The sequence below is a fragment of the Dromaius novaehollandiae genome, chromosome 26 (genome assembly GCF_036370855.1).
Source record: "Dromaius novaehollandiae isolate bDroNov1 chromosome 26, bDroNov1.hap1, whole genome shotgun sequence".
Lineage (NCBI taxonomy): Eukaryota > Metazoa > Chordata > Aves > Casuariiformes > Dromaiidae > Dromaius > Dromaius novaehollandiae.
The window spans coordinates 8,419,004-8,445,049 of NC_088123.1; the positions used below are offsets into that span (position 1 = coordinate 8,419,004).

Sequence of the window (26,046 nt, forward strand, 5' to 3'; positions counted from 1 at the left end):
TGTAGTTTGTTTATAGGCTTTTATGATACTGACTCTGATGTTTTATGTACATGATGGGCTCAAAGGTCTCATTTATCATTGTTTGCCTTTTACTAAAAAGGTGTCACGTACTGTGTTAAACTTGTGTGTTTATCATAATGGAGAGTTTTATAGTTAGGACTTGTTAGTTCTTATTGAGTAGTGTTTTCTAATACTGATGCCTCGTGCTGAGAAAAAGTACTCTTATCGTGTTACCTCACCCTGAGTGATTCTGTGCTGCGAGTTTCTCGCCTTTCGCTTGACGTGTTGTTGCTGGCGGTTGTAAACTGTGCGCTAGACAAAGGCTGGTTTGAAAGCTCACTGTTGGCTCGTTGTGGAGGTGGAATGGCACGTTGGAGACTGCTTTGCCAGAGCGCTGAGGAGCAGAGTCTTGAGTGATGCTTCTTCTGGAAACTGGATCTTGTCCTTTGAATAGCATGGTCAGTATTTTGAGGGCTGAGATTTTAGTTCCTACCGCAGCGTGGGAGGAAATACAGGTTGATGTAGATGCTAATGGCTGACAGGCAGTGTTTCTCTCTACCTGTTGAAGTTTCTGTCTCAGCTAATAATGCCAAATCATTGATGAAAGATGATAAACCTTCTTTGTCTCAGACATGAGCCTGAACAAGAGGGGAGAAGCAAGTCACCTGCTTTAGTTGATCCAGACTCATCCAGCTTCTTGGTTTTGGAATGTAACTACTTTGGACACTCCCCAATAAATAGGTATATGAGGCGGAAACTGAGGTGTTACCGGAAACGTCTAATTGAAAATTACTGAAAGAACATATCATATCATGATGCGTAGCCTTGAGAGATGTGTAGATGTTGTAGATTTTTTTTCCTCCTGTTTGTGTCTGTAGGAAGCTCAGGCTTTGGCTGTATAAATTCATGGAGGAACAATCTGGCATCGATTTGGCAGGGACTAGGTTTTTTGCTAGTTGGCTTCTTCTCTGATACTTGGTGCGTTGTATACAAATCAGGATGTTGTAGCCGTGCTTTACCAGTTTTTAAAGGAATTTTTAAAATGTCTAAACACTTTGGTTTGAATTTTATGGGGAGATGCAACGTTTGGTTAAGATAATTCTTTTGTGCAGCTCATGAAAAACACAGCCCTACCTCACCTGTATTCCAACAAATCTGGGACAGTCATTCAGCAGCGTAAAGAGAGGTTTTTGTGGTTATTTCCTCTCTGTGAAGAATAAAAGGAGGAAAGAAATTTCAGTGTAGCTTCTCGTAGTGCTTTGTTTTGGGGGAAAGGAAATTTGAAACATGACTTTGTATTTTTTGCCTGTCTCAATCTTTTCTCATTCCTCAAGATAAAACTTACAAAAAAGAAAAGAAACAGTTTACTTGCTGAACTCCACGGAGTTCTGTGATTGAACTTGTATTGCGTGGTTTCCTGTGGTAACCAAATTTAAAGATCGTGATACCTCCAAGAAAGAGGCTTTCCCATGAACCTCCACCGTGTGAAGTGAGTTGACATCTGCACAACTGTCTCGATTTGGAGGAAGTGAGTGGGCTCTATATGCAAGGAACTGCTCTTAAAAACAACACGGCCCACGTTGTGGCTGTTCACAGATGAAAGGGCAGAAATTCCTGGGCCGTTGACCCTGGAAGAATGGTGTCCAGGGTGGGATTAGTAAACTTGCACCAGAGGAGGATAGTGTGGCTTTGGTCTGTTTCTCCTTGTAGAATTACATTCAAAGATGGCAGAGGTGATAGTGATAATACCAGAGAACAAAAGTGATGGTCCTTTTTGTGGAATGAGTATTAGTTGGTGGCTTCCAGGCAAATTAGGGTATGGTTTTAGAAAGGGAAGAAGGAATGGTAAGAGTCTAGACAGGAAACACTTACAGCTTGGGTCAGGATTTCAGCAGGAGGGAGGTAAGCATATTCTAGCAACCATTGCTGTAGAAGAGCTCAGTTTCCTCTTTCGCCCCCCTTGTCCCAAGTAAAGTACTAAGAGGAATTAGATAAAGCTTTATTGCCAGTTTTAATGTTAAAGTAGTATTCCTGGTGAGTAATAAATCAAGTATGGATTTGCTTCCTTTGCCATGATAGTTGGGTCACCTTTTCCTACCTTTTAAAAAGACACTGTGACACAAGGAGGCCCGCGTGGTCTGAACATTTAGAGCAAGGGAGGGAGGAGACGGAAAGAAAAGTAACAGGAAGGGGAGTGCTCTGGAAAGAGAGCTGATGGCTGATGTTCCCAGGTGCTTTGGAGCTGGAGAACCACCATGGAAGTGCAAGGTACTGTTTAGTCCCTGAGGTATCAGAGGAACTGAAACTGGTGGCTTCACAGGAAATGTTCCTACTTTTTGCGATAGATTTGTTAGTGTGGTGTTTTGGGTAAATCTCTAAATGTTTTTAAAAGGACTTAGATAATATTTGCATAGTGAAAGTGAAAAAGTTTTTCACTTCCAGTAGTCTGGAGAGTAAATCTTACTACTGCTGTCATCTTAGAGGAAAGGCCAACTGCACTTAAACATGCTCTCTCTAGTATGCAATTGTTTGAAGAAATATCCTGAAGGAGTAATCGGTGGTTAAAAATCATTCTGGAAGGATGTATGTAGTGCAGTTCACAGAAGTTTCTCCACAAGCAGATACTGCTTGGCCATGTCCTTGATGATTTTGGTAATGGAATACACAGAACGCTAGTTGAATTCTCAGATGATGCCCATCCAGTCAGAAAGGATGCGGGCACCTTAAAAAAAGGATTAGCAATCCAGTTAATGTGAACACATGAGAGAAATATCTGAGGCTTTGAAAGGACAGGTGCAAAGTGCTTATACTACCAAGATGGGCATCACTGTCTGCACAAACATGAGAGGGTGAAAATGGGATGCAAGAGCGCATTGGCAGAAAAGGAACTGAGTGTTAGGGTAGGTTAAGCTGCATGTCAGTCAACCGTGCTGTCTGTTACGACAAAAATAAACCTGGGGAGATGCATAAACCCATGAAGCAATCTTTCGTGTAGCACATGAAGTTTGATACTGGCGAGGACTCACTGGTACCTTGTGTCCAGTTTTGGATTCTTCTTCAGGATAGATGTGGTCTAACTGGAGAGTCCAGTAGAGCCTAATGTGAACAGTCAGAGGCCTAGAAAATATGGTCCACAAGGAAATAGTGGAAGAATGGGCCTTACTTAGTTGAAGGGAAGGAGAGGGGATAAGACAACACGCGTGTGTTGTCATATTTTAAAACGTTGCAGCCAGAGAGAAGGGGAGTAAACTGTCTGCCTCCTTTGTGAATTGGTAAAATCGCAGTAAGGGAAATCTGCTGGACATCAGGGAAAACCCTTTATACAGTGAGGATGATAAACCACTGGAATGGATTGCCTGTGGAGGCTGTGAAGCTCTTTATCAGTGAAGGTTTCAGCACAGGTTAGGCAAATGTTTGTTGGAGATGCTTCAGGTGGAGCTGATCCTACCTTGGGGCAGGTGGGTGGACTAGACCAGTTCATAATGTTTTTAGCACTTCTAGTGAACGGTGTTCTGCATCACTGTAAAATGACTAGTGCAGTTGACTTCATCTGTTAATTGTAATCAATTAAAAATGTAGTTAACTTAATGAGTCGGTGTATTTAATACCTTAGCAATGTGCATCTTTTGATTCAAACATGCATATAGCTAATAGAAAATTAAAACTCCTTGCAGCTCACAGATATTTGCAGAGTTCCTAGGTTTGCTATGGTTTTGTCCAAGCCTTTACGTTTGTGGTAAAATGGCTAGAAGTTGTTAGGTTGGATGCAGTCACAGAATAAATTTGGAGAGAATATTAGCATTGCCTTCTGTGTGATGCTAAATTTTTTCCTGGCTCGATAGGAAACTTTTCATTCTCACTTAGGAATTCAGCAGAGTAACCTGAAACAAGCAAGCACAAGTACATGGTCGTGGTGGGTATGCTGTGTGTTTGAGTTTGCTAATAGAGAGCTGTAAGCAAATTTGGGTAGTATTGGAGGAATTTGGTTTGCGTATTGTAAAGAATGGGAGACCTTTGTGATCCTGAAAGGAGTATGGGATCCAACAGACTCCTGGGAAGGGGCAGAGCAGAAGTCAAACCTTGCAGACCTTGCTGACGTTTCCAGTGCCCCGCTGGGTCCTGCGGTGCTGGGGGTCCCGCAGGATCTGTCCTCCCGCGGAGGGAAGGTGGTCGTTCGCCTGTTCCCTGCTGTAGCTCGTCTGCAGCCTGAGCTGCTGCGCTGGTCACCTGCCAGATGAGCTTGTTTTTATGAAATGATTTTGTTTTGTGGTGGAATAGGCAACAACTAACTTTTTTCCTGTCTTTTTGTTTGTTTGTTTACACTGAAGAGTTTATCTGTGACCTCGCTTTAATAGGCCTGGGAAAGAGCTGATGAAAAAGAAGTGGTAATTGGGATGAAGTGTTTTGTGTAGGTGGAGGTAGCTGTGTGCTGTGTTTCTGTAGCTGAGCCAACATCTGCAGGCATGTCAAGGTGTATAAACGTAAGAGCTGCAGCTTGATTTTGTGTCAAATATAGATCGTATCTGCAGGGGAGTAGGTGCCCTGACGGCTTACCTCCGTGCCGGAAAAACAGTAGCAGCTATGACTTATTTTGATGGTTTTCAAGCTCCCACATGCTGAGGAACGTACGCAAAATTCTTCCTGTGGATTCGGGACGGGGAGGGGAAGATGATTCATATCTTCCGAGTTGCCTCTGATGCTTGATAATTAAAGCAGTCCTTAATGAGACAAGATAAATACGGTGGATGCAGTTGCTTTGTTCTCCTTGGAAATACACACTCAACTGACCTGACACCCGGGGATGAATGATAAGAAGCATATTCTGAGATGCCGTGGTGGGGAACGTGGTGAAACTCTGCCAGCGATCTTAGCCAGTGGCAGGAAGCACCTGCCTATAAGTCCTGTAGGCTACTGTGAAATTTATTGCAAACTACTATGCTTGAGATCCATGCTTATCATATTATGATGTATTTTTTTTAAAAAGGAGGAGAGGAAAAAGCTACAAAAATGAGCTCATTTTGGGAAAGTAGAATATTAATATCTTCAAACATCTTATGTGCAAGACAGCTGAATATCTGAGTTTGGTTTATCCTATCATTTCTGCTTTTCTTTCCAAATTAGTTGATATGAATTAAAGCATTTTTACCTTGTACTAAAATGTGTGGATGAACGTTCACAGTGACCATCTTGACTGGAGGGCAGCAATTTAATGCAGATTTGACTGCAGGAGCACATCCGATAATGCTTTCGTAACGTGCTGGAACCAAGCGTTTAGCTAGAGCTAGACTGCTACAAAGCTGCAAACTACTTGTCCTTGCTGCAATTTTGTCTTGTGCTAATTAGGTCAGACTGAATACGTTTTTTGTTCGCTGGGTGAGATAAGGTCTGACTGTGTTAGTCACTGGAGGGGCAGTGCCTGCTGGATGGGACCGAAGATGGCCAAAGCGCTGTGGGATTAAGGTCATACCTTTCAAGCTTCGTGTTTCTCTAGGAAAACTGCCAGTCCCGTATAGCTAGCCTTTGGCAGTGGGAGGAAGATTGAGGCAGGATTAGCTTTCGCCTGTCTTCTCATTTCTGCTTTGTTTCACATGTCACTTCTATTTGATTTCCAAATAACAGGAGCCTGGTGCCCCTTTGCAGGTTGCTAATGATGAAGGAAATGTTGCGGGGGGCAGTCGGCGTGGAATAGCTTCTTTAGGAAGGGAGAGCCAGTGCAATAGAGGTGTCTGCTGGGATGGACACTTTTGTCTATTTTGTAAATAAGTTTGTGTCAATTTAATCTCTTTTAGGGCACGGGGAGAGAATAGAGGTTTTTGTGAGAAGAGGAGGAGAACTGAAAGTTAAAGGGAAGCCTAATTGTGTTAATCTCAAACTTTTAACGTAAATGTTGCTGTTCTCTTTTTAGTTCAACTAATAGACTAGAAAGCAAGATGGTGTCTTCTTACACTTTTATTTTAACTTATTCCAGTAGGAAGCACTTTGTTAGTTAATGCAAATTCTTCCTCCTCCTCTAACAAAATCTACACAAAATAAAGGGAATAGCAGCACATTGTACCTGAAATCAGCTTTCAAACTGATAGTAGTGAAATGAGGAAAGGAGAGCACAAAGTGGGGGGAGAAGTGTCAGAATATTCTGAGTAGAAAATTATATTCTTTCTTATTGCTGTTTTTCTAAGATGCAGCTTCTTAGAATTATGCTATTCCCAGAAAATCCTCCCAGTTATGTTAGCTTTGTGTGATGATTCACTCCTTTGTCTTCTGTTTCCAAGCGTGCTTTTGGAGCGGCGTGCAGCTTTTGGAGCGCTGCAAAGATTAATCGTGCCCTAATATTTCTGTAGCGTGTGTGGTAAGGGTTTCTCCAAAAGTCTCTCGAAGCACCCTGTGCCCCACTTAAATAAAGGCACTTCTGGAATGGATTGGGGAAGTAACAAGTGTAGAGCAGCAGTTTGCTAGAGCTTAGGACCGGATGTGAACTAAAATGTGTGGTTGGAAATGACAAATGTAGAGAAGTGATTTGCCAGAGCATATACTTTTGGTGGCTCACCCCAGGGAAGGAAACAGCCCTTCCTTCTCCTGTTTTCTGGCCAAGGAGGACTGAAACTCTGCACTTTCCTCTAGCCTTTGCACAGCAGGGCTATTTTGAGGAAGGTTTTTCTACCTTTTATACAATAATCACAATAATTAATGAAAATTGTGCTGCAATATGTGTACTGTGCATTTTCTTGAGAAACAATATAGCTCTGGCTATACTTCAGTGGACAAAAATGCTCTATTACAAGTAGATGCACTTTCATACCTCTGTGTTCTCCACAAGCAGACCCACATGGGCACCGTAATGTAAGAGAAATAGAGAATGTAGTTGCTTTTGCTTCTTCATTAAGGATCTTATTTTTGAAGAGAGCACAAATGGTCACAATTTTCCCTTGTTGCTGTGGCAGTGTCAGTACAAGGCCCATCTGTTGCTCTAAAGTAACTCTGTACTGTTGGTATAAGACAGCTAAAAGTATTTGCAGGCTGCCAAGAGACCCCCCCCCAGATGCTTTTGCTAACTGTAAAATAAATAAAATAGGTCTGTCTTGGTGTAAATATTTTTTCACGCACTTCTTTGCATGCTGCTTTTTTGGTAATGTTCCACAAAGGAGGGCTGCATCCTTTGGAAAAGTAAAACCGCTGTAATCTGTGCCTTGGGCCGCTAAAGCGTACTTGTTCAGATACAGCATGGGAAGGAAGAGGTGAGCAAAAGACGGCTGCAGCGGTATGAGGGTCTTAGTTCAGATGCATGAATGTTTTCCTAGTTTTCCTTAAATATTCTGCTTATATAGTGAGCTTGCGGGACAGCAGAGGATAGCATATGAAACGGAGCAATGTGTTTTAAACCTCTCCTGATACCACCGGTGTTGCTTGGATGGCGCTGAGCGTCCAAGGGCGCCTCGGATGCTGCCCCGTAGGTTCGGGGTTTTTGCGGTCTGCAAAGGTCCGAGTCTGCTGCAGCCGTCCGCTGTTTCCTGACGTGAGCAAGGAGATAACTCAGCTTTCTGCGGCCCGAAGGCAGGTCTTTCTAAAGCACTCGGAGAAGGAGGAGGAAGTTTGTTCTTTAATTTGCAGCTTCTCTCTGTGAAGAGGTAGGAATTCTTTTATCCATGAGCTCTGGAAAGCATAAAGAAGCAGGGATAGTTTTGTATGCTAGTCTAACTTTGATAAATCCCCCTCCCTCGTTCTTTCGGTCAGTGTGCTTCCGTGGTGATCTCTAAACGCACTTTGACTTCAGCAGTGAGACCTGCGTATTTAATGGTGAAAGCGTTCGTAGGAAGACTTTACTTGCCAGGGATCCAGCGGCTGTACCTCGCGTCTGGACTGTGCTGCACGGGAGCAGCTCGCGTCAGGCTCGAGCGTTCGGTCCGCCCAGCCCGGGACGGCCTGGCCGGGGCAGCGGGCAGAAGAGCTCGGTGAGCTCGTGAGGCGAGACGTGGGTCTCTGCAGTACGTTCCTGCTGCGCTCAGCGCAGAACGGCAGCGTGGGGGATCCTGCTCAGGGGTCTGGGATTGAAGCGGTCAGGTTTTTGAAGCGCTAATCCGGGGTCATGTTCCTAGGATAGCTCCGAAGTAGCGCGGTGCTTCGCGCTCGCAGTGCTGCGAAATCTCCCGCCCGGGTTTGGTGACGAGCGTTCGCGTTGGGGGACTTGCTCTGAGGCTCATCAGCTCTGCTGCTGACGTGGAGAGCACTTTGAGCCGGTACCTGCAGAAGTTTAACTTCCAGTGCAGTTTGCTGGCCTGAGGGAGACTTGCGAAGGAACCTGTGGACTGAAAGATTGGTCGGAGATTCCTGCCGCTTCTCGGGTGAGGGAGCAGGCCTCCGGAGGAGCCACGTGCGCGGTAGTGCCTTAGGGTGACCTGCAGGGCCACAGCAGTGTTCTGAGTTGCAGTTTGATTTTCTGTACGTTCAAAGTTGCTGTTTCTAAAACGAATGTGATATCTTGGGCCCATTCTGAAAGCTAACGCCTCCTAAGATATGTGGGGTTTTTTTGGAGTTAAATCGTTAAAAGGAGGAGAGCTGTTCCCTTCCCCCTACCTTTAGGTCTGCAAGCTAGCGCTCCTCTGATGAGCTCACTGATTCCATTGCCATGAGCTAGTGAAACTGTTGCTCTTAATCCTGTAATCCCAGGACAACCAGCCTCCCGCTTTCCAGGGGGAGTGGCACTTGAGCTAAGCACAGAGAGTGTCTGTTGATTGGAAATTTGATTTACATGTGCAATTTATTATTGTTTACACAATCAATGTAAAATTGTTGCTTGCAAAAACTGATGTCCTGATTCTCATTAAGGAAACTTGGATAGTAGAGTTTTGCTTGTTTTTTGTTTAGTCAGAGAATCTGTATGATGTTGCATGTGCAAACTATTTATAAAGTTATCTCCTGCAAAAGGGGACTTTGTGTTGCATGCATTCGTTTCACCTCATTAGTCTTCGTAAGGTTCTGCAGTGCTCTCTGGGAACATACTTAGCAGTCCTGGCCTTTCCGCAGAGATTTTTGACTGTCACGTGCAGGGCTGAGCTCTGCTCAGCTGGCTTTGCGCTGTGGTACCGTGAGGAAGAACGGTAACTGCGGGAGCTGCTGGGACCTAATCTAGAGAGTCTGCACAGCCGAGTGGGTGCTTTTCTGCAGCTCTGCGACTCGGGACACCTGGCTTTGACACTGTCTTTCTGTGTGTCCTTGAACAAGTTCTCTTTGTGCTGACCTCCTTTGTTAAGTGCTCTGGTTTCTGCTGATGAAAGATGGTGTTGTATGAGATAGATACTTCTAAGAGACTAAATGGATTGCAGAGCTTTTGATTTAAACACTCTGGTGAGCTTGATGTCTTCTCTGCGATTTGCTGTGGCACTTCACAAGGCAGTCTGAGTGTGTTTTGCTCTGAGGTTTGCTCTGCGCTCTCCTGTGTGCATCAGGGCCCGGGCCCTTTCTCTTCGGAAGCATTCCGTAAAGGGGATGCAGCTCTGGAAATGTGCGTTGTGCCTGGGCAGCGTGGTGGTAAGTTGCTGCTTATAAGCAGGGCTTGTAAATATGCTGTCTCTTGTTGATACTTTTGGACATACAGCATTGTAGAAAGTGTTTAAAAGAGTGTCTGATTGCCCTGCAAGGTAGTTATCTTCTCAGTGTTGCTCTCCTTAGAGGAAGGAAGGGTTAATGCTATTTTGCAGACGGAGAGCTGATGCTGAGAAACTGCGTCTGGGGAAGCATGGGCTAGCTTGTGTAGAGGCAAAGGGCCGCAGCGAGCTAATTTCCTTGACAGAGCCGTAAGCTTGCTCAGAGATCTGCTCAGCGCCGTGCTGTAGACCTGTACTAGGTGGCCCAGCTTCAACAAGGGTCTGGGATAAGTTGGAGGCTCAAATTGGAATTTCCAGAATCACAGACTGCTTCCTTCCTACTGAAGTGGCTTTTCCTAAAATTGTGTTTTCTTCCTTGTACCTTATCCTTCTGCTTGTTTTGTTTCTTTAGACACTCTAATCTGATAGCCTTTCTCTTATGCTTTCTAGGTTTCCAGCAGATTTCTCTGTTGTCTTCCTATGAAGTTATAATTCCACAGAGGTTAGGAAGAGAACGACGAGAAGCCTCCAGTGTCTCCTCTGTACAGGTACTGGGCATTCTTACAAATACTTTCATTTAGCTATCTACTTCTTAATAAGGCCCCTCCAAAACTGATCTTAAATTCTCATAAACCACTGTCTGACTCACCTAGCAGCAAACAAGTATTCATCCTTACAAGAAGTGTAACATCTATCATTGACTTTAGTACAGGTCTGGTAAATACTGTCTTGCTCCAGAGGTTACAAGTTGCGGCAAGGGAATTTTTATTGTAGCGAGGGTTGTTAAGCACTGGAACAAGTTTCAGAGCGGTGGTGGAATTGTTATTCTGGGAAATGCTCAGAATTTGCCTGGAGAAAGGCCTTGAGCAGCCTGGGCTAACTCTGCAGCTGGCCCTGCTTTGAGCAGGGAGTTGGACTAGAGACCAGAGGTATTTCCCAGCCTAAGTTATTTTCAGGTAGATGTGTAATTAAAGACTGCACACTTAAAGGCATTTGGATTAAACCAACTGTTGTTTTGGTCACGAGTCTTACAGGCATTGGCAGAATTTAATATTAACAAGAATGCCTTGTAGTTTATTGCAGTTGTGGACTAGTACTCCTGCTGTGATATTTAATATAGTGATCAGGTGATTTGGCTTATTTATGGACCCTAGTTACTGTGTGCAGCACTTATACAAGGCTGTGGAGGTCTCTGTGTATTCAGTAACAAAACTCTACTGTCCATTTCCAGCTGTAACTAAGCATTTTTTCCCCCCCTGGAAGCCTTAGAAACATAGAATAAGAAAACCACAAAGCCATTTTGAAATAGTTTTCTTCATGTGACTTTTTACCAGCTACATGGGAAAAGGTGCCAGGTTCTCGAGATAGGGACAATTATAAAATAGATTTCAGGCTCACCTATACTTTGGTTATTCCTGGTCTGGGGCAATCGGCAAGATTAACAAGGAAAGTTTGTTAGCTCCGTCTCTGTGGACGCGACAATTTGTCTGCTGGATGTTTGGGAACCAAAGTCAATTCGGATGGCTGAGGTCAGGTTCTCGTGGGGAAGTCTTGTCAGCACAGTAAAGTTGGTTAGGAGCGCAACAAAAACCTGATCCTCTAATCAACATTGTGATACCAGTAAGAATCATGGGAGAGGCAGCTCAGATCAACAGAGGAGTTTTGCATCCCTCAAGGAGACAGTTTAAATTTTGCTGGAATCAGCTGCACTTCCAGCACTCTGCTGCTTTGACTATATCTGCAAAGGTTAATAGTATAGACTAGTCCTGAGTTAACAGAAGGTGATAGTAGTGATCTGAATATTCATAGCGATGGAGCTTGCAGGGGTGCTGTCTTCAAAATCAACCAAAATTTTGCAGGAATATTCTCTTCACTAACATGGGTAAATTATAACTTCTTTCTTTATATTCAGGACAAGGCATCATATGCTATTGAGATAGAGGGAAAAGAATACACAATTCATCTAGAAAAGAACAAGTAAGTGATAAATTTCTTTATATTACTAAATTCTATTTACTGTGTGAAAATGTTAGTTCTGATTCTTGAGATTAGCTATGAGAAGTGCAGTTACATGCGGGCTCTGTGAAATCTACAGAGAAAGACAGTGAAAGTGCATTGAGTCACCCAGGCTTGGCTATCAGCCAGAAATTTTGCTGAACTCCTACAACCCTGGTGATCCCTTTTCAGTGAAGGCAGCGGTAGTTTGCTCAAAAGGGATCTGGGGAATCATTGAAATGACTCTCTCCATTCACATCTAAAAATAAACAAACTGAGCTATATTTCAAGTAAACATTTTTGCTTTCTCCTGGGTTTTGTTTATTGTTTTAATTTTTTTCCCGTCTCAGTAGTGTCAAATGAGGAAGCTGACTTTATATCCAAGGCCTTAATATACATAACATATAGAGAATGTAGATGTCATGTTTTATATTTGTTTTTAATCTTTTAAAGGGTTACTGGTAGCAACAGTAAGTTATCATCTATCTGGCAGTTTCTCTCTTAAAACTGCCCTCAGAATAAACAAAAGGGATATAGCTATTTAAATGTACAAGCCCCCAGGGATGCCTTTCTGCCACTTGCCAAGCCCCTGACCCTAAGGAACGTGGGAATTCAGCTTCACTGCATCAATGGATTTACCAGTATAGGTCAGCAGTCTTAATGGGAGACTTTCCCAGTGTACTTTCTTCCAAAACTGGGGAAGAGAAATCATGCAGTAGACTGCTGCAATTTTCCATCTTCTGCATGAAACTCAGCACAGTTTGATGTTTTCTGTCAGTTGTTTTGTTTACCCAGGATGAGGTGATTGATTTATTTTCATTAACTGGCCTGCCATTCTATTATCTTTGATTTTGCTGTAGGGAGATTATTTTGTGGTGCACCATTCCCCAGTTAAGTTTTGGTGTTTTTCCTTTTGAATCTGTTCCTTAATTAATTGCAGCTTATGCATTCGTCACAATTTAGGTGAGGATCTGTCATCTTACTGCCCTTATATTGTGTCGTAGACATTTCATGATATTCCTCTTGTATTCTTTCTCCTCTATCCCCTTTCCTCACAGAGAATTGCTGCCCAAAGATTTCACAGTGTATACGTATAATAAGGAGGGGAAGTTGCAATCTGAAAAACCAGATGTCCAGGTAGGATTTCTTTCTTTTTATACCTTTACTGAAGATGACTTGAACATTAAGCATCTACAATTTGAGGGAGTTGTGTTAACAAATTGATAGTTTATCTTTCACATGCTGCAGACTTCCCGGAAAGAACCCTCGATTTTGGATGTGAATCTAGCCCGTAGCTTTTCTCAGCTGTCAAATACCTTGTTATCTGACAGTGGTGCTGTCTTGTCATAAAGTGGAGCGTTTGTATCCCTTTCTGGACACAAGTCCTGTTTCTTACGGAGATCAGAACACACAGAGCAGAACAGCTGTCTGGAGGTTGTCTAATGACTGAATATAGCTTTTGCTTTTACACACAATAGTCTTCCAGACTGGTCCACAAATCAAAATGAGCAGTTAGTTGGCTGATCTTTGGTTGGTCTTTTAATCTTGCAATACTGTGTTTTAGTGACTCTAAGAATTTTGGGGGATGACAGGCACCCATTAGCTCAGAAAGTTGGGAGCTGCTAAAAGGAGTAGATGTTATCAAGTCTGGAGAACCTTTGAGAGGGGAGAAAAGCATTTTTCAGGAAACATCCTACCTATGCATCTTGGTTCCTGAGATGCTTGTCATCTGTGTAGCATTGGGATTGTTCTATGAAAAAAGCATTTGCAGCCCTCTTTTCCTGTGCAGGCAGGCTGCTTTCTAGGTTGCTTTTGAAAGTCTAATTGCTTATGTAGAATAAGAATACTGTGATATGAAAAGCATGAGAGTATTTCTAATGGCTTCACTCTTCTTATGTATCAGCATTGTTCCTTTGAAAGGGGACTGTTAGTTATGTATGATTCATAGGGTCTTGTTTTTGCAAATGGAGCACTGAAGTCAACCGACTATTTACTTCCTATAAAAAAGCAAGCGATTGAGTAAGAGTAAAAAGGCTTTTTCAGCAAGAGGTCACGAAAGTCACAATGGCCCTTAAGGATTATTGCAAGCCGTAAGTGCTTTGCGAGTTCACTGCCGAAACAGCAGGTGATGTAATCTACCTGACCCCTACAGTAATGTTCAAAAATGTGCTCGCCAGAGAAGATCTTCTGTGCTGCAGAGTGGAATGTATTTGCCTTGTGCTAGCCCCCCTGTCTAGTTTCCAAAATTTATTTATACAGAGGACAGAATGGAAGCATCCTTCTTCTCAGGGCTAGTCAGGGATGTACTGTGCGACTGAAAAGTTTGGACGACTCGCTGTCTGTTGGTGAGGATAGCAGGTGTTGGGCTTTTTCTTGATAGAGGTTACATACAAACCAAATACATTCTGCAAAAATGTTTTCTAGAGGTTGAATGATGTGTTGGCTCAAATCAATAGGGAGAGGCTCATTTGAAAATATTTGAGGCAGGGTGGAGGACAGGACTTTAAAGTAGGATGGCTTAATTTCAAGTGAAGAAGTCCAGTCTCTAGATAATGCTTCTGAGCCCTGCTTGCCTAGTATTATAACGTGTTAGCAGTGCAAGCTCCAACTCCAGCTTTAGGTTGAATAGGTGAGTGGGATTTTAAACTGAAATCTATGATGAGCCGCTGGCCCCGTCAGGTTGTGAAGAGCATCTGCCTGTACAGTATGGGGAGGTAGGCATCTAGTTTGAGTCCTAGACAACTGGCATCTTGATTAGCTTCTTTATATGTTAATTCTTGTGGCACTAAGACACGTGAGGAAGCTTTTAGATGCACACAGAGAAGGAAATGTCATTATATTGTACTTTTAGAGGCAAGTTGCAAGCTCTAGACTGCAGATAAAGGGCATGCGGTAGTTTAAACGTGTTATTGTGAGTTCTGTAGTGTATCGTCGAGCTCTCACTGTGCTGCTGATCAGTGGCAGGCTGGGCAGATGACGCCGGGTGTGCACAGGTGCGTGGTATACGGGCGTAACACATCCTTATTTTCCCCTGTAGGATCACTGCCAATATCAGGGATATGTGGAGGGCATCCTGGATTCTGTCGTTGCTGTCAGCACTTGCTCGGGGCTCAGGTAGCAGAACTCTTCTTTTGTATCACAGCTGTCATGTGATTTTAGCAGCTCACTGAACCTGAAACAAAAATCTTGCTCTGTTTTTAACTATTGTTCAGCCCGACTGAAATTCATTGGCTGGGGCCAAAGTGCAATAGTCTATGTCTTTGTGCAGTCTTTATTCAGTATCTTTTATTAATGTAGAGTTAACAGTTATTTGCAGAATGGTTAAATAAGTTGGTTAATGCAATTTGATATCAGAGTCCAGTCAGTTGTTTGGCACAATTTTTGGCTTATTTTCTAATTTGGCTAGAGAGTCACTACAAATAACTGGTGCCTAATACAAAAACTGAAACTGGAACACAAATTTTACAAAACTGGTCATAAGGCTTATACACTTTAAATATGATTGGGAAACTTTTCTGCTTTGGTGTAATTTCTGTATCATTTGCAAAATGCTTTGTTGCATTGCCAGACACCAAAGTAGCAGTATTAATTGAAGTGAAGCATTTTTGCTTAAGGCTCATGATTTAATTTCTCAGACATTGCAGAGACTCTTATGAAAATGTTTAATACGCTGTATTTGTGAAGGCCCTTTGCAGTGAAAGGCTGCTTTCAGGCTTAGTGAAGCATGTTGTTTTGTAAGGACTGAGGTATAGATATGGATTTAGTTATTAAAGAATAACTTCCTCTGTTTTACTATAAAAACCTGGGTAACTGTCCTCTGTGTTTAATTCAAGAATTTATCTCACACTACCATATTTTAGGGGTTTGGTGACAATAGAGAACATCACCTATGGGATTGAGCCCATGGATTCCTCTTCCGATTCCAAACACATTATGTATCGATTGGATAACGTGAAGAGAGAGCCTGTGATGTGTGGAGTAACCACTGAAGACCATGAAAGGGAACATACAGAGGAAAATCACTATCCCAGTATGACTCAGCTGCTGCGCGTAAGTACTCCGCTGTTTTCTCCACGCTGTCCCCTCTAATGGGTTTTGTGAGTGTTCAGCTAATAATATGGAAGCAGCTTAACAGATTTCCTGGGGTTTAACACATACCTAAAGGTTTCTGAATTGGAGGGTTTTCCACCCCGCTAAAAAAGCTCAGTAGGTATATCCTGCTTCAGCAGTATGGTTGCAATTTCCTTCTGCTTCTGCACACAGCAATGGGAGCTCAGTGGCTGGTTAGACTGTTCGTTGGCAGAGCCGCTGGGGTTGAGAGGGCAGGAATGCTGCCCTTGTTGGGCAGGCTCGTTAGTGAAGTATCGCAGCAGAAGCCAGCAGAGTATTGTGCAGTTTATTCTGTTCTCTTAACCATCAGAATAACAGTGTTTTGAAGGTCTCCCTTGGTGGTGGTGTTTGCGTGTTAGTGTCTTTCTGTTCCTTTATAAAAGTGTTTGCGGTCTTTCAGAAAAAACCTGTGTGGAAATCAAAGATACCTTGCTTATAAAGCGCTGGAAGTCCTTGTATAGCTCAATTTTAGCATAAAACACTTGTAGAGAAATAGCTGTTGCTTTGATTACGCTTCTTGGTTTTGGCTCGTTTTCATCTTGGCGTAGTGTGCTTGGATGTCTCTCTTAAACCACTAGTGGTATCAAGTGAAATATGATGATATAATGATGAATTTTGTTTGTTTGCAATTAAATTAATAAACTTGAAATTGTCTAAAATTCTTTTCTCCTCAGAGAAAAAGAGCTGTCCTACATCAAACAAGATATGTGGAGCTGTTCATAGTTGTGGATAAAGAAAAGGTAGGGGCCATGTGTCTCTTTCCTTTCGCTTTTCCCCAGGAGGTGACTTGAAAAGCCCTTCAGTCTTCTTTACTCCTAAATGGATTATGAAAAGACAGTGACACTGACCTAGGATATACAAATATGCTAACCTATAACTGAATAAACATGTCCTGTGTGGTATTCTTCAGAAAAAGAGTGAACTGTCAGGCATTCAGAGTTTCTATTAGCAAAGATTCTAATAATGTAAGGGAAACACATGGCAAAAACTGTCTTTCTTGTTTTCTCTTGAGTGCTGACCAGCTGAACGGCAGCAACGAAGGTGCTGTTTTCCTGATTAGCATCTTCTAGGCAGGGGTTCAAGTTCTTGTCTTCTAAGACTGGCAAGAATGTTTTTTTGTGCTATTTGTCTTCAAATATTTTTTTTCCCTTTTTCTAAGTCTTGTCTTTCTCTCTTCTCTTCATGACCAAGTTTTTTTTTTTTCTTGCAGTTTGAAGATTTTGGGAAAAGTGAAACAGAAGTAAGAGAACACATGGTGCAACTGGCAAACTTCCTTGACAGTGTAAGTTAAAGCTACATTGAGCAGAAGTGGGAATGATGTTGTATGCAGCAGACCTTCAGCTCTGTTTACTTTTGTAAACTTCTACCTTGCAGTCTGTTCTGTTACTACTTTGGTCAGAATGAAATAAAGCTTTTTATAAGGCCAGGAGCTAAACTTGTTCCCTTGGCAATGATTTTGAACTGGGACAGAACTGCGAGTTGCACCTGAGCCATATCTTAGCATTGTGCTGAAGTATCCCGTAAGGCAGTGCCAGAACAGCAGGGACTTGCAAAGTGTTGGCACTATTTACTGACTATGGGTTATGGTAAATGCATCATTAGGAAAGCTTTTTCTACCCCTAAATTCATCTGCAATGATCATACTTGAAGCAGGAATTAATGTGGGGAGTTCTTATAAGCTGTGTTACATACAGTGTCAGGACAGATTATTGCAATAGTTGTGTATGAGTAAAGGCTACAGAAAAATTGTCTTACAAACTGACTATTTCAGAAGATGCTATTCGTCAGGACTGAGGCTTCTTTTTATTTCTGTCGTGTTTGTTTTTAATAGGATGGCCAGTGTGGCAGTGTAGCCAATGAAAGTATAACTTGCAGGGAAAATGCATCCTGTTGATTTGAATTGTATACCAAACAGAAAAAAACCCAGAAAAAATAGATCCTGGCAATGAGATACACAACATAAGACCATTTGTTCTTATTTCAAGGTCTTCAGGAATATTTCTCTCTTTTTCCCTCCCTCCCCCAGATGTACATCATGCTGAATATCCGCATTGTACTGGTTGGTCTAGAGATCTGGAAGCATGAAAACATAATTAGCACAGATGGAGGTGCTGGTGATGTGCTGGCGAACTTTGTACAGTGGCGAGAGAAGAATCTAGTTACGCGTCGAAGACATGACAGTGCCCAGTTTGTTCTGTGAGTTGCGGTTCTTTCCCTTTGACTTTTAAGAAGCATATTTCATTCCTATCTGCTTAGCTGCACTCTGGTATCAAAAGCAGCAGTTGTAATTCAGTAGATGATCCAGTGTAATCTGCTGTGTTTTATGTACTTGTGGAAAACATTCCAAGTCAAACAATTTTTAATAATATTCTTCTGGTCCTTGAATTCAGTGTCTGCCCTCTTTGATGGATACATCGCTAAATAACAAATTTTTGTCTTGTCCTGTATGTCATGCAACTGTATATTTTGTATTGTATAAAGTTCACATCTGAGAAATTCGGATAAAGCTTTGTCAGGTTGTATGTTTATTTGACTTGTAATCTAGGGCTTCTTCAGCTGAAAATGAGCATAATCTGGTGCTGAGTGTTGCAGTTTAATGGAGCAGAAGTTGTTTCTGCAGTTGGTGTCTAGAAGCTAGGTTTGAGCTTTGACATGTGGCCTTAATCTGTCTTTCCCTACTTCCTTAAACTAGCACAGAACTTCCCAAACTGTCATCTCTGCACCACTTCCAGGATTCATGTCTCCTGTGCACTTCCTCCTCCTAAAGATAACGCTGTACTTAGTAAGTTGCTACGCAAAGTACGAGGAAAGCCAGAGGCGAGAGCACTCCCTCACATAGGGGCAAAAGCCCGGCCTGCCCCTGTGCAAAGCAGAAGCTCCCCTTCGTGCAGGGGTGTAGCAGGAGCTCTTCCTTCTCTGAGGCAGAACAGCACCGTTCAGTTGATGAGGGTGCCCGGTGCCTCAAGACAGTGGCTCCTTCTGAGGTCAGAACGTAATAGAAACCGCTGCCCTGTACAGGGAGAACAACCCAGGCGTCTCGCTGAGGCCGTGGGTCTCGTCCCTGCGGAACCTTATCGCCGTTGCTTTGAGCAACTCAGCAGGCAGCTTTCACAGTGCCTGGGAAATGCGCTCTCCCAGCCCCGCTGTGCTCCAAGCGTGTTTCATGAATCTCTGAAAAAATATTCATTATTCTTCTATTCTTTTATACAAAATAAAATCTGGTAGCTTGTGCTGTTGCACTTAAGCTTTGATATAGGGGCTGTGTAGAAACAAAATAAGAGTAATGTATAGAAAATCTACAAGGAAAGAAATCTGTGGAGTTTGACAATAATAAAAAGGCAGCTAATCCCTAATTTAAAGGAAGTGGTTTTAAAGGTGAGCAGTTTAGCTTTGTATATTTGGAGGGAAGATGTGGAACAGGTTGACTTTCTCTATAAACTCTTGTCTCAATTTAAAAGAAAAAAAGAACCATAAATAGAAAGATAAAGCTGAACTTGTACAGAGAAACACCTGGAATGAACAGTAGCACTCTTAGCAGTGATTCTCTTTTTTAGTAGTTAAAAGCTGGAAACAGTATTTTGTGCCACACAAGCAGTGGTGATGCATTGAGTGGCTTTATGGATGGTCTGTACAATTTAAAGTCTTGTGTGTTGCTTTACAGTTAGGATGGTTGACTTCTCTCTTTCTCTCAATGTATCCTAGGAAGAAGGGGTTTGGTGGAACAGCTGGAATGGCCTATGTTGGAACAGTGTGCTCCAAGAGCCATGCAGGAGGAATTAATGTGGTAAGATATTGTTAGTGATCCTATGAATGTAAACAAGATAAAAATTTTGCAGTCCAGAAGTCTTCCCAGAAGTGCAGAATCTCTGATAACACAGCTCAGGTGGCTTAGTGGTGGAATATGTTGTGGTCTCCCAACAGCTTCTGGCAACCCTGTGAAATAATCTGGATCACGACTTTTTTACTGTCTCCTGCATCCTCTCCTCAGCATGCAGCACTCATGAGGAAATGATAGGATTTCTCTTCTGAGATATTAAGCACCCCTGCCTTAGGAGTATGTGAGAGCTGTGTGTTCATCTGAAATTTGTCCTCAAGTGTCTGCTTGACCTCCACAGTTATGAACTTCTAGAAGAGTGCTGGCTGACTGCCCTCTTATATGAAATTACAGGGCGTTAGTGAACTGAATTGCTGATCTCAGATAATTGGCAATCACAGCAGTCTTGTTTTCTTTAACTAGTGACAGAAGTATTGGGATTGGAATTTACATATTTAAGAAGGGAGGTTTGGGCTGGTGTGAAGAACTGTAGTTTTTGTGCTAATGTTGCAGCTGCTGCTACCTCTTCACACAGATTGGGGCCAGATGTATTTGCTGTCACCAGTGTAAATGGAAAGACTGTACAATGGTAATAGCTCCAGTAGATTGCCCTGCAGTCTGAATGCTGTAGCAGTGATGGATGCTGTGTGTCTTTCCTATATAGCATGCGATTCTAGGAGTCACACAATGACCTCGTAGCAGTGAGAGCACTCTTATTTCTTGAGAAGATGTGTGAATGGAGAGATTGCTACTAGCAAAGATGTCACTTCGTGCCAGTTGTGACTGTATGTTTGTTGCCTGAATGTCTACCCAGTAAATACTGAACAGAGACCCCCAATTTATTTAACTGGGCAGCCAAATGGCTATAAGTTGGCATTCTGTTCTTCAACTTACTCTTCATAATGAAAGCCTTGTGGACATAAAATGGATCCATAGAGATGCTGCTGCACTGGAAAGTAGTGGTCTTTAGGTAGTGTCTCAGATCTGTTGATTAAGGGCTCTTATTACTAAGCAAATGACACTCTTTGTTGAAAAGCAGGCAGAAGTGGTCTGAAAATCATATTAATGTAGTGACAGAGGCACCTTTGTGTTTGGCGTATGTGTAAACACTGACTCTTTCTCAATATCAGCTGCCCACTATGTATGTATGTTTGTTTGTTTTGCTCTTGTGTAGTTTGGAAGAATCAGTATACAGATGTTTGCATCGATTGTTGCTCATGAACTCGGACATAACCTCGGAATGAACCATGATGATGAAAGAGTCTGTCACTGTGGAGCAAGCAGTTGTATTATGAGCTCTGGAGCATCGTAAGTAACTACTTTGACAAAAGCAAAAACACTTCCAGAAGGTCGAAATCCCCCCCACACATACTTATTTTACAGGTCACCTTCATCTTGAAAGTATTCTTACAAACAGTTATGGAATGCTTCCAATAGGCTCATGAGGAAAGCAAATGTTACCCTTGCTTTACAAACTGAGGAAATGCTGTGGGTTGACTTGGTGTAAAGATATGGTAATGTTCTCTGCAGGGGATCTAGAAACTTCAGCAGCTGCAGTGCAGAAGACTTTGAGAAGCTGACTCTCAACAAAGGCGGAAGCTGCCTGCTCAACGTTCCTAAGCCTGATGAAACCTATAGTGTCCCGTACTGTGGGAACAGGCTGGTAGATGCTGGTGAGGAGTGTGACTGCGGTTCACCAAAGGTTAGTAGCTTGTGTGTTTTACAAATGGTGCTTGGGTAACCTCGTGTGCTCCTCACTGGAGAGAGGTCTGTGCATTGATGAGGGGGTGATTTCTTGACACTCATAGCACTTCCATTTTCAGGAATGCGAAACTGATCCTTGCTGTGAGCCTGGCACTTGCAGGCTCCGATCGGGTGCTGAATGTGCTTATGGTGACTGCTGTAAAAACTGCCAGGTAAGAGACCCCAAAAAAATTTATTTGAAAGTGTTATTCAGTGTTTGAGGAGGAGGAGAGCGTTGGCATAGCCGGCACATCTGGGAGAGGAGCAGTACGTGCTTGCTCTGGGAATTGCCATGCATGTATTTAGCACCCACAAAGGGCTTCAGCTCAATGCCCATTTTTTTGGGATGTACTGTGGGTTGGGTACAGACTGTTTGCTACTGTAAGGTTTATATTTTCTGATGCGCTTTCCCCCCTCCCATCTCTCTTTAGTTCCTTCCTGGAGGAACTGAGTGCCGGGCAAGCAACAATGAGTGTGACCTTCCCGAGTATTGCAACGGAACTTCCCAGTTCTGCCAGCCTGACTTCACGGTTCAGAACGGTCACCCGTGCCACAACGAGGAGGCCTATTGTTACAATGGTGTTTGCCAGTACTATGATGCACAATGTCAGGATATCTTTGGCTCAAGTAAGGAAGAACGTGGATTATAATGTTTCAAGGAGACATGTCTAAAACAGAACACTGAGTTTACTTAATATATATTTAGCTTTTTTTCCTGTAACAAAGACCAGCTGGCTTTGGCAAAAGATTTGAAATGGTGGAATTTATGGCTTTGCCTTCACAAGGTCTTCCTTTGTTACCTTTAATGCTTGTGCTGGTGATTTAAGTACTAACTTTCTTGCACTGAGCATTCCTATTAGAAAGGGAGTTCCAAATTATAGGGCTGTAGAGAAGTCTTGAAGACTTGTCAAACAGTATAATTGACTGGGTGTTAAGAGACTATTTTCTGTTTCTTCTTGCTTAGAACCTTCTAATATTGATATTTTCACCTGTTTTTATCATTTTGGTCAAGCTCTTCAGCTATCTGTGCTGCAAGGAAAAAAGCTACAAGTGTGGCAAAGATAACTGGGCTGGGGAAGGGAGACATGGTGATGATGTGAGATGTTTTTGTCTCTGCTAAACTCAGTTCCTCTCTGTCTGCGGGTTGGGCTGTTATTTTCAGAAGCGAAAGCTGCCCCCAACATTTGTTTTGCTGAAGTGAATTCCAAGGGTGACAGGTTTGGCAACTGTGGTTTCCATGGCCATGACTACAAGAAATGTTCCAGCTGGTAAGTTGAGCCTGATGCATCAAGAAGCTCCTGAATGTATAATTCAGAATTTTAAAAATCCTTATTCAAGTGTTGTAGTATTTTTTGGGGCTTTAGAGCAAATGTACTGGGGAGAGACACGTCATCCCATATTCCATCCTCATTTACAACATACGTGTCATTCAGATCCAAAGTGAGATGGCTTAGAAAAAATCTGTTATAACCTAAGAAATAGTTACTAGCACTTAACTCAAAGCCCTCCCACTTAGGCATTTGTAAGCTTTGTTTGCCTTTTTTAATATATGTATTATCTGACTTTATCTCGCAAGTAATAGTTGAAGAGGGTATGAATGTTCAGACAGTTCTTCTGTAGCTGGGTTTGAAGCTTTTGTGCTTGTTCTGCAGTTTCCTGTGCATGCAGTGTTCTGTTGCCTCAGGGTGTCTGTGCAGCATGTATTCGTGGAGGGTTTGTTCCTCATATCCCATCATTGATTCTTCTTATCCCAAGGTCTACAGAATGTCAAATGGTTATGTTTTCTTTAATGTATGAAAAAGCATTCAGAAAGAAGGGAGAAATCTATATTCTTGCAGTACTGAAATGATGGTCAGCTCTATTTTGTTTGTCAAGTTACCTCAATTTTACTCTCAAGTAATATCTGTAATCTTCCAGTAGGGAGAAAAGATCGTATCAATTGCATGATAGTCTTTCTCTGAATAAATTCAAGTGTCTTTACACCATTCATGTGTTGGTGTTGTAGGAATGCCATGTGTGGGAAGCTGCAATGTGAAAATGTGAAAACAATGCCTGTTTTTGGAATTAAACCTGCCATTATCCAGACTCCTATTAGAGGCACTACGTGCTGGGGTGTGGATTTCCAGCTAGGCTCTGATGTTCCTGATCCAGGAATGGTGAATGAAGGCACCAAATGTGATACTGGAAAGGTAACTAGCAACAGGTCAATAGTGATTTCTTCAAGCAATAGTTGAAGTTTTGTATGTGAATATAATTTTCAGCTATGTTGTTTCATGAACATGTATGGCCATTAATTTTTGATGCACATAGTTAATGCAAAACTCAGCAATTCCATTGGTTCCACACATTGTATAGCACTGCAGTGCATGTGCAGATAAAAATCTGAAGCCTTTCATTTATAGAAGAACCAGAAGAAATTAAGTATACCCTCAGAAGAAATTAAATGTAAGCATGTAAGAGTAAGACATGTGTTTCTCTTAATTCCTCTAGATCTGCAGGCACTTCCAGTGTGTGAGTGCCTCTGTTCTGAACTATGACTGTGATGTAGAAAGAAAATGTCATGGACATGGGGTAAGCAATGCAGGAACTTCCTTTCTTACTGATATTCCACCTAGAATGTTAATTCTGTAAAGTTTGATACAATTTTGGCAATATTTCTACATACTAAGCAATGTCCTCTTCTGTGAGATCTCTGTTATAAGAACACTAGATTTTTAGAGCCTATGACTGTGCAAATATATAAATTGGCTTTCTTATATCAAAGGTCAGAGTATGAGCCAGTTGCACTTTAATTGTGCTCTATCAGTAGTGTTTAAATAACCATCTCTTGCACCTATGAAGCCTGTCCCCTTCTCTGCTTAAGGACTGTAACTAATGTGAAAAAAAATAATCATGACTACGTACACCAGTGGGAGAGAATCTCTGGTGTTTCTGAGGATGGGTTTTGCTATAATAAGCTGCTTTTTAGTCCTGTTAATGAGAAAACTACCTTTAACAGTCAGTAAAGATTAGACCAAAATTATGCAATCTGAGTAAGTTTTAAAATGGTGAATAATAACCTAGCTTTTCTGGCTTGTTGAACTTTGGTAAAACTGTGTTTATAAAATGGCTCTGGACAAGACAGCCTATAACATTAATAAAAAAAAAAAAAATCTTTGTTGAAGCCTCTAAAATAATATATTTTTCCAGAGAAGAGGAATTCCCGATTTTAGTATAGCTAATGTAATTTGACACTCTGCATCTCAAAAAAAGAAGTCATGCTCTTTCAGCAGTAGGGATAAATAATCTTTGGAAGCTCATCCAGAACAATGCTGTGGTTGCTCAATCGTGTGAATTCTTGTGGAGAGACACAGTTTGGCCTGCCCAAGGGCTATTTATTTAGATTTGACACGAGAATCGGTGGTTAAAGGTCACCAGGCTGAGTGATATGGAATGGACAGGATAGACAGTCATGGCTACTGTGTTCTGCTTTAAAAACTATGAAAACTTAAGTTATTACATTTTTAGATATACGTTCGCAAAATGAATGTATACATGACTATTCAAATGCATATTGCAGTGAGTTTTCACCTCATTGTTCAAAATTCCAGCAACTTTGTCATTGCATATGTAATGGTAATTCCAAGAAATGCTGTAGCCTTTGAAGACACCTTATGATGTTTCTTTGTTCTCACTGCTTCTACTTAAAAGATGTTTTCTATGGGGATATGCTGTAATATGTGGTTTGTTCCTGTATTTTTATTTTTCTTGTTTAAATCTAGGTGTGCAATAACAACAGGAACTGTCACTGTGAAGCAGGCTGGGCCCCTCCTTACTGTGATACAAAAGGCTATGGAGGAAGTCTTGACAGTGGACCTCCTTATAATGGCAAGTAGCGTTAAGGCAACTCCAGAGCCATGGGCCTCTCTTGCTGAGCGTGGTGCTGGGCTGAGTGCAGAATGCCTACTTGCCTTGAAGCAGCTAAATTCTGGTGGCAGAAGTGCTGGCAATTAGATTTTCACCAGGTGTCATTTGCAAACAAATCTAGTTAAGGTTTTGGGCTCAAGGTGTTGCACACCCCTTTCTTCCAGGATGCTGGAGACCTAATCAAACTTGGCTGTTTCAGTTGCCTTCAGGTGACTTCTGCCACCTTGGACCAAAATCATCTTGGGTTTCTTTGTATGCAGGCTGAAAATTGGACCCCTTTCTAATTTTAGATCCAAACAGAACATGAAATTTGGCTGAGGATGAAGGTTCATCTCCATATGGAGATGCTGCTTTGCGCAATGGTGGCAGAGATGAGTTGCATGTGCACCTGCAGTGCAGGCAAGACTAGCATCTGGCTGAGGAGGGCTAGGGCAACACGCAGTATGTTGAGAACTCACAATTTTATTAATGTTTATTGTTTGAGTGCAGACAATATGCTTTGTTTGGTAGTAAATACAAATATAGTCCCTGCCCCCAACATCTTACAGCATAGGAGAGAGGTACGCGATGAGGAAACGGGGAGATATAGAGGTTTGTGACACTGTATTTCTTGTGGAGTTTTGGTTTGGTATTTTGTGTGGAGGGAAGAGATGGCTTGAGGAGGGAATTTTGTGGTTCTTTTTTGTAATTTCTCCCCAGGAAGGGCACTTAGGTCAGTGTCTCACGTGGCAAGAAGATTATATATATAAATCCAAGTGTGAAGAGTGGGAGAATGGTGCCTGGGGGATGGGAGCACAGTTCATGCACGTGAGAGACAGCAGACTGAAAGCGGCTGTGAAGCCTGCTTTTCTCACTGTCAGACTGAAGGAAGGTGAAATAGGAAGCAATATCCAAGCTATA

General features: G+C 42.2%; 1 protein-coding gene across 2 annotated transcripts in view; it reads left to right on the top strand.

Moving 5' to 3' along the window:
• The window catches only part of ADAM9 (ADAM metallopeptidase domain 9), a 33,321-nt gene that overhangs the window by 1,998 nt on the left and 5,277 nt on the right, over positions 1–26,046 (top strand). The window contains exons 1-18 of one of the 2 annotated variants that reach the window (XM_064497701.1): positions 9,141–9,522; positions 10,029–10,126; positions 11,491–11,555; positions 12,632–12,710; positions 14,611–14,687; positions 15,434–15,623; positions 16,358–16,423; positions 16,894–16,965; positions 17,710–17,879; positions 19,386–19,467; positions 20,672–20,805; positions 21,028–21,199; positions 21,321–21,413; positions 21,672–21,867; positions 22,403–22,508; positions 23,246–23,429; positions 23,731–23,811; positions 25,002–25,107. In XM_064497701.1, coding sequence (XP_064353771.1) covers positions 9,495–9,522; positions 10,029–10,126; positions 11,491–11,555; positions 12,632–12,710; positions 14,611–14,687; positions 15,434–15,623; positions 16,358–16,423; positions 16,894–16,965; positions 17,710–17,879; positions 19,386–19,467; positions 20,672–20,805; positions 21,028–21,199; positions 21,321–21,413; positions 21,672–21,867; positions 22,403–22,508; positions 23,246–23,429; positions 23,731–23,811; positions 25,002–25,107 — 1,999 coding nt within the window. In that variant the 5' untranslated portion in view covers positions 9,141–9,494. Of the gene's footprint in view, positions 1–9,140; positions 9,523–10,028; positions 10,127–11,490; positions 11,556–12,631; positions 12,711–14,610; positions 14,688–15,433; positions 15,624–16,357; positions 16,424–16,893; positions 16,966–17,709; positions 17,880–19,385; positions 19,468–20,671; positions 20,806–21,027; positions 21,200–21,320; positions 21,414–21,671; positions 21,868–22,402; positions 22,509–23,245; positions 23,430–23,730; positions 23,812–25,001; positions 25,108–26,046 lie in introns of those variants that run through there. The other variant, XM_064497700.1, reaches the window with a different exon arrangement.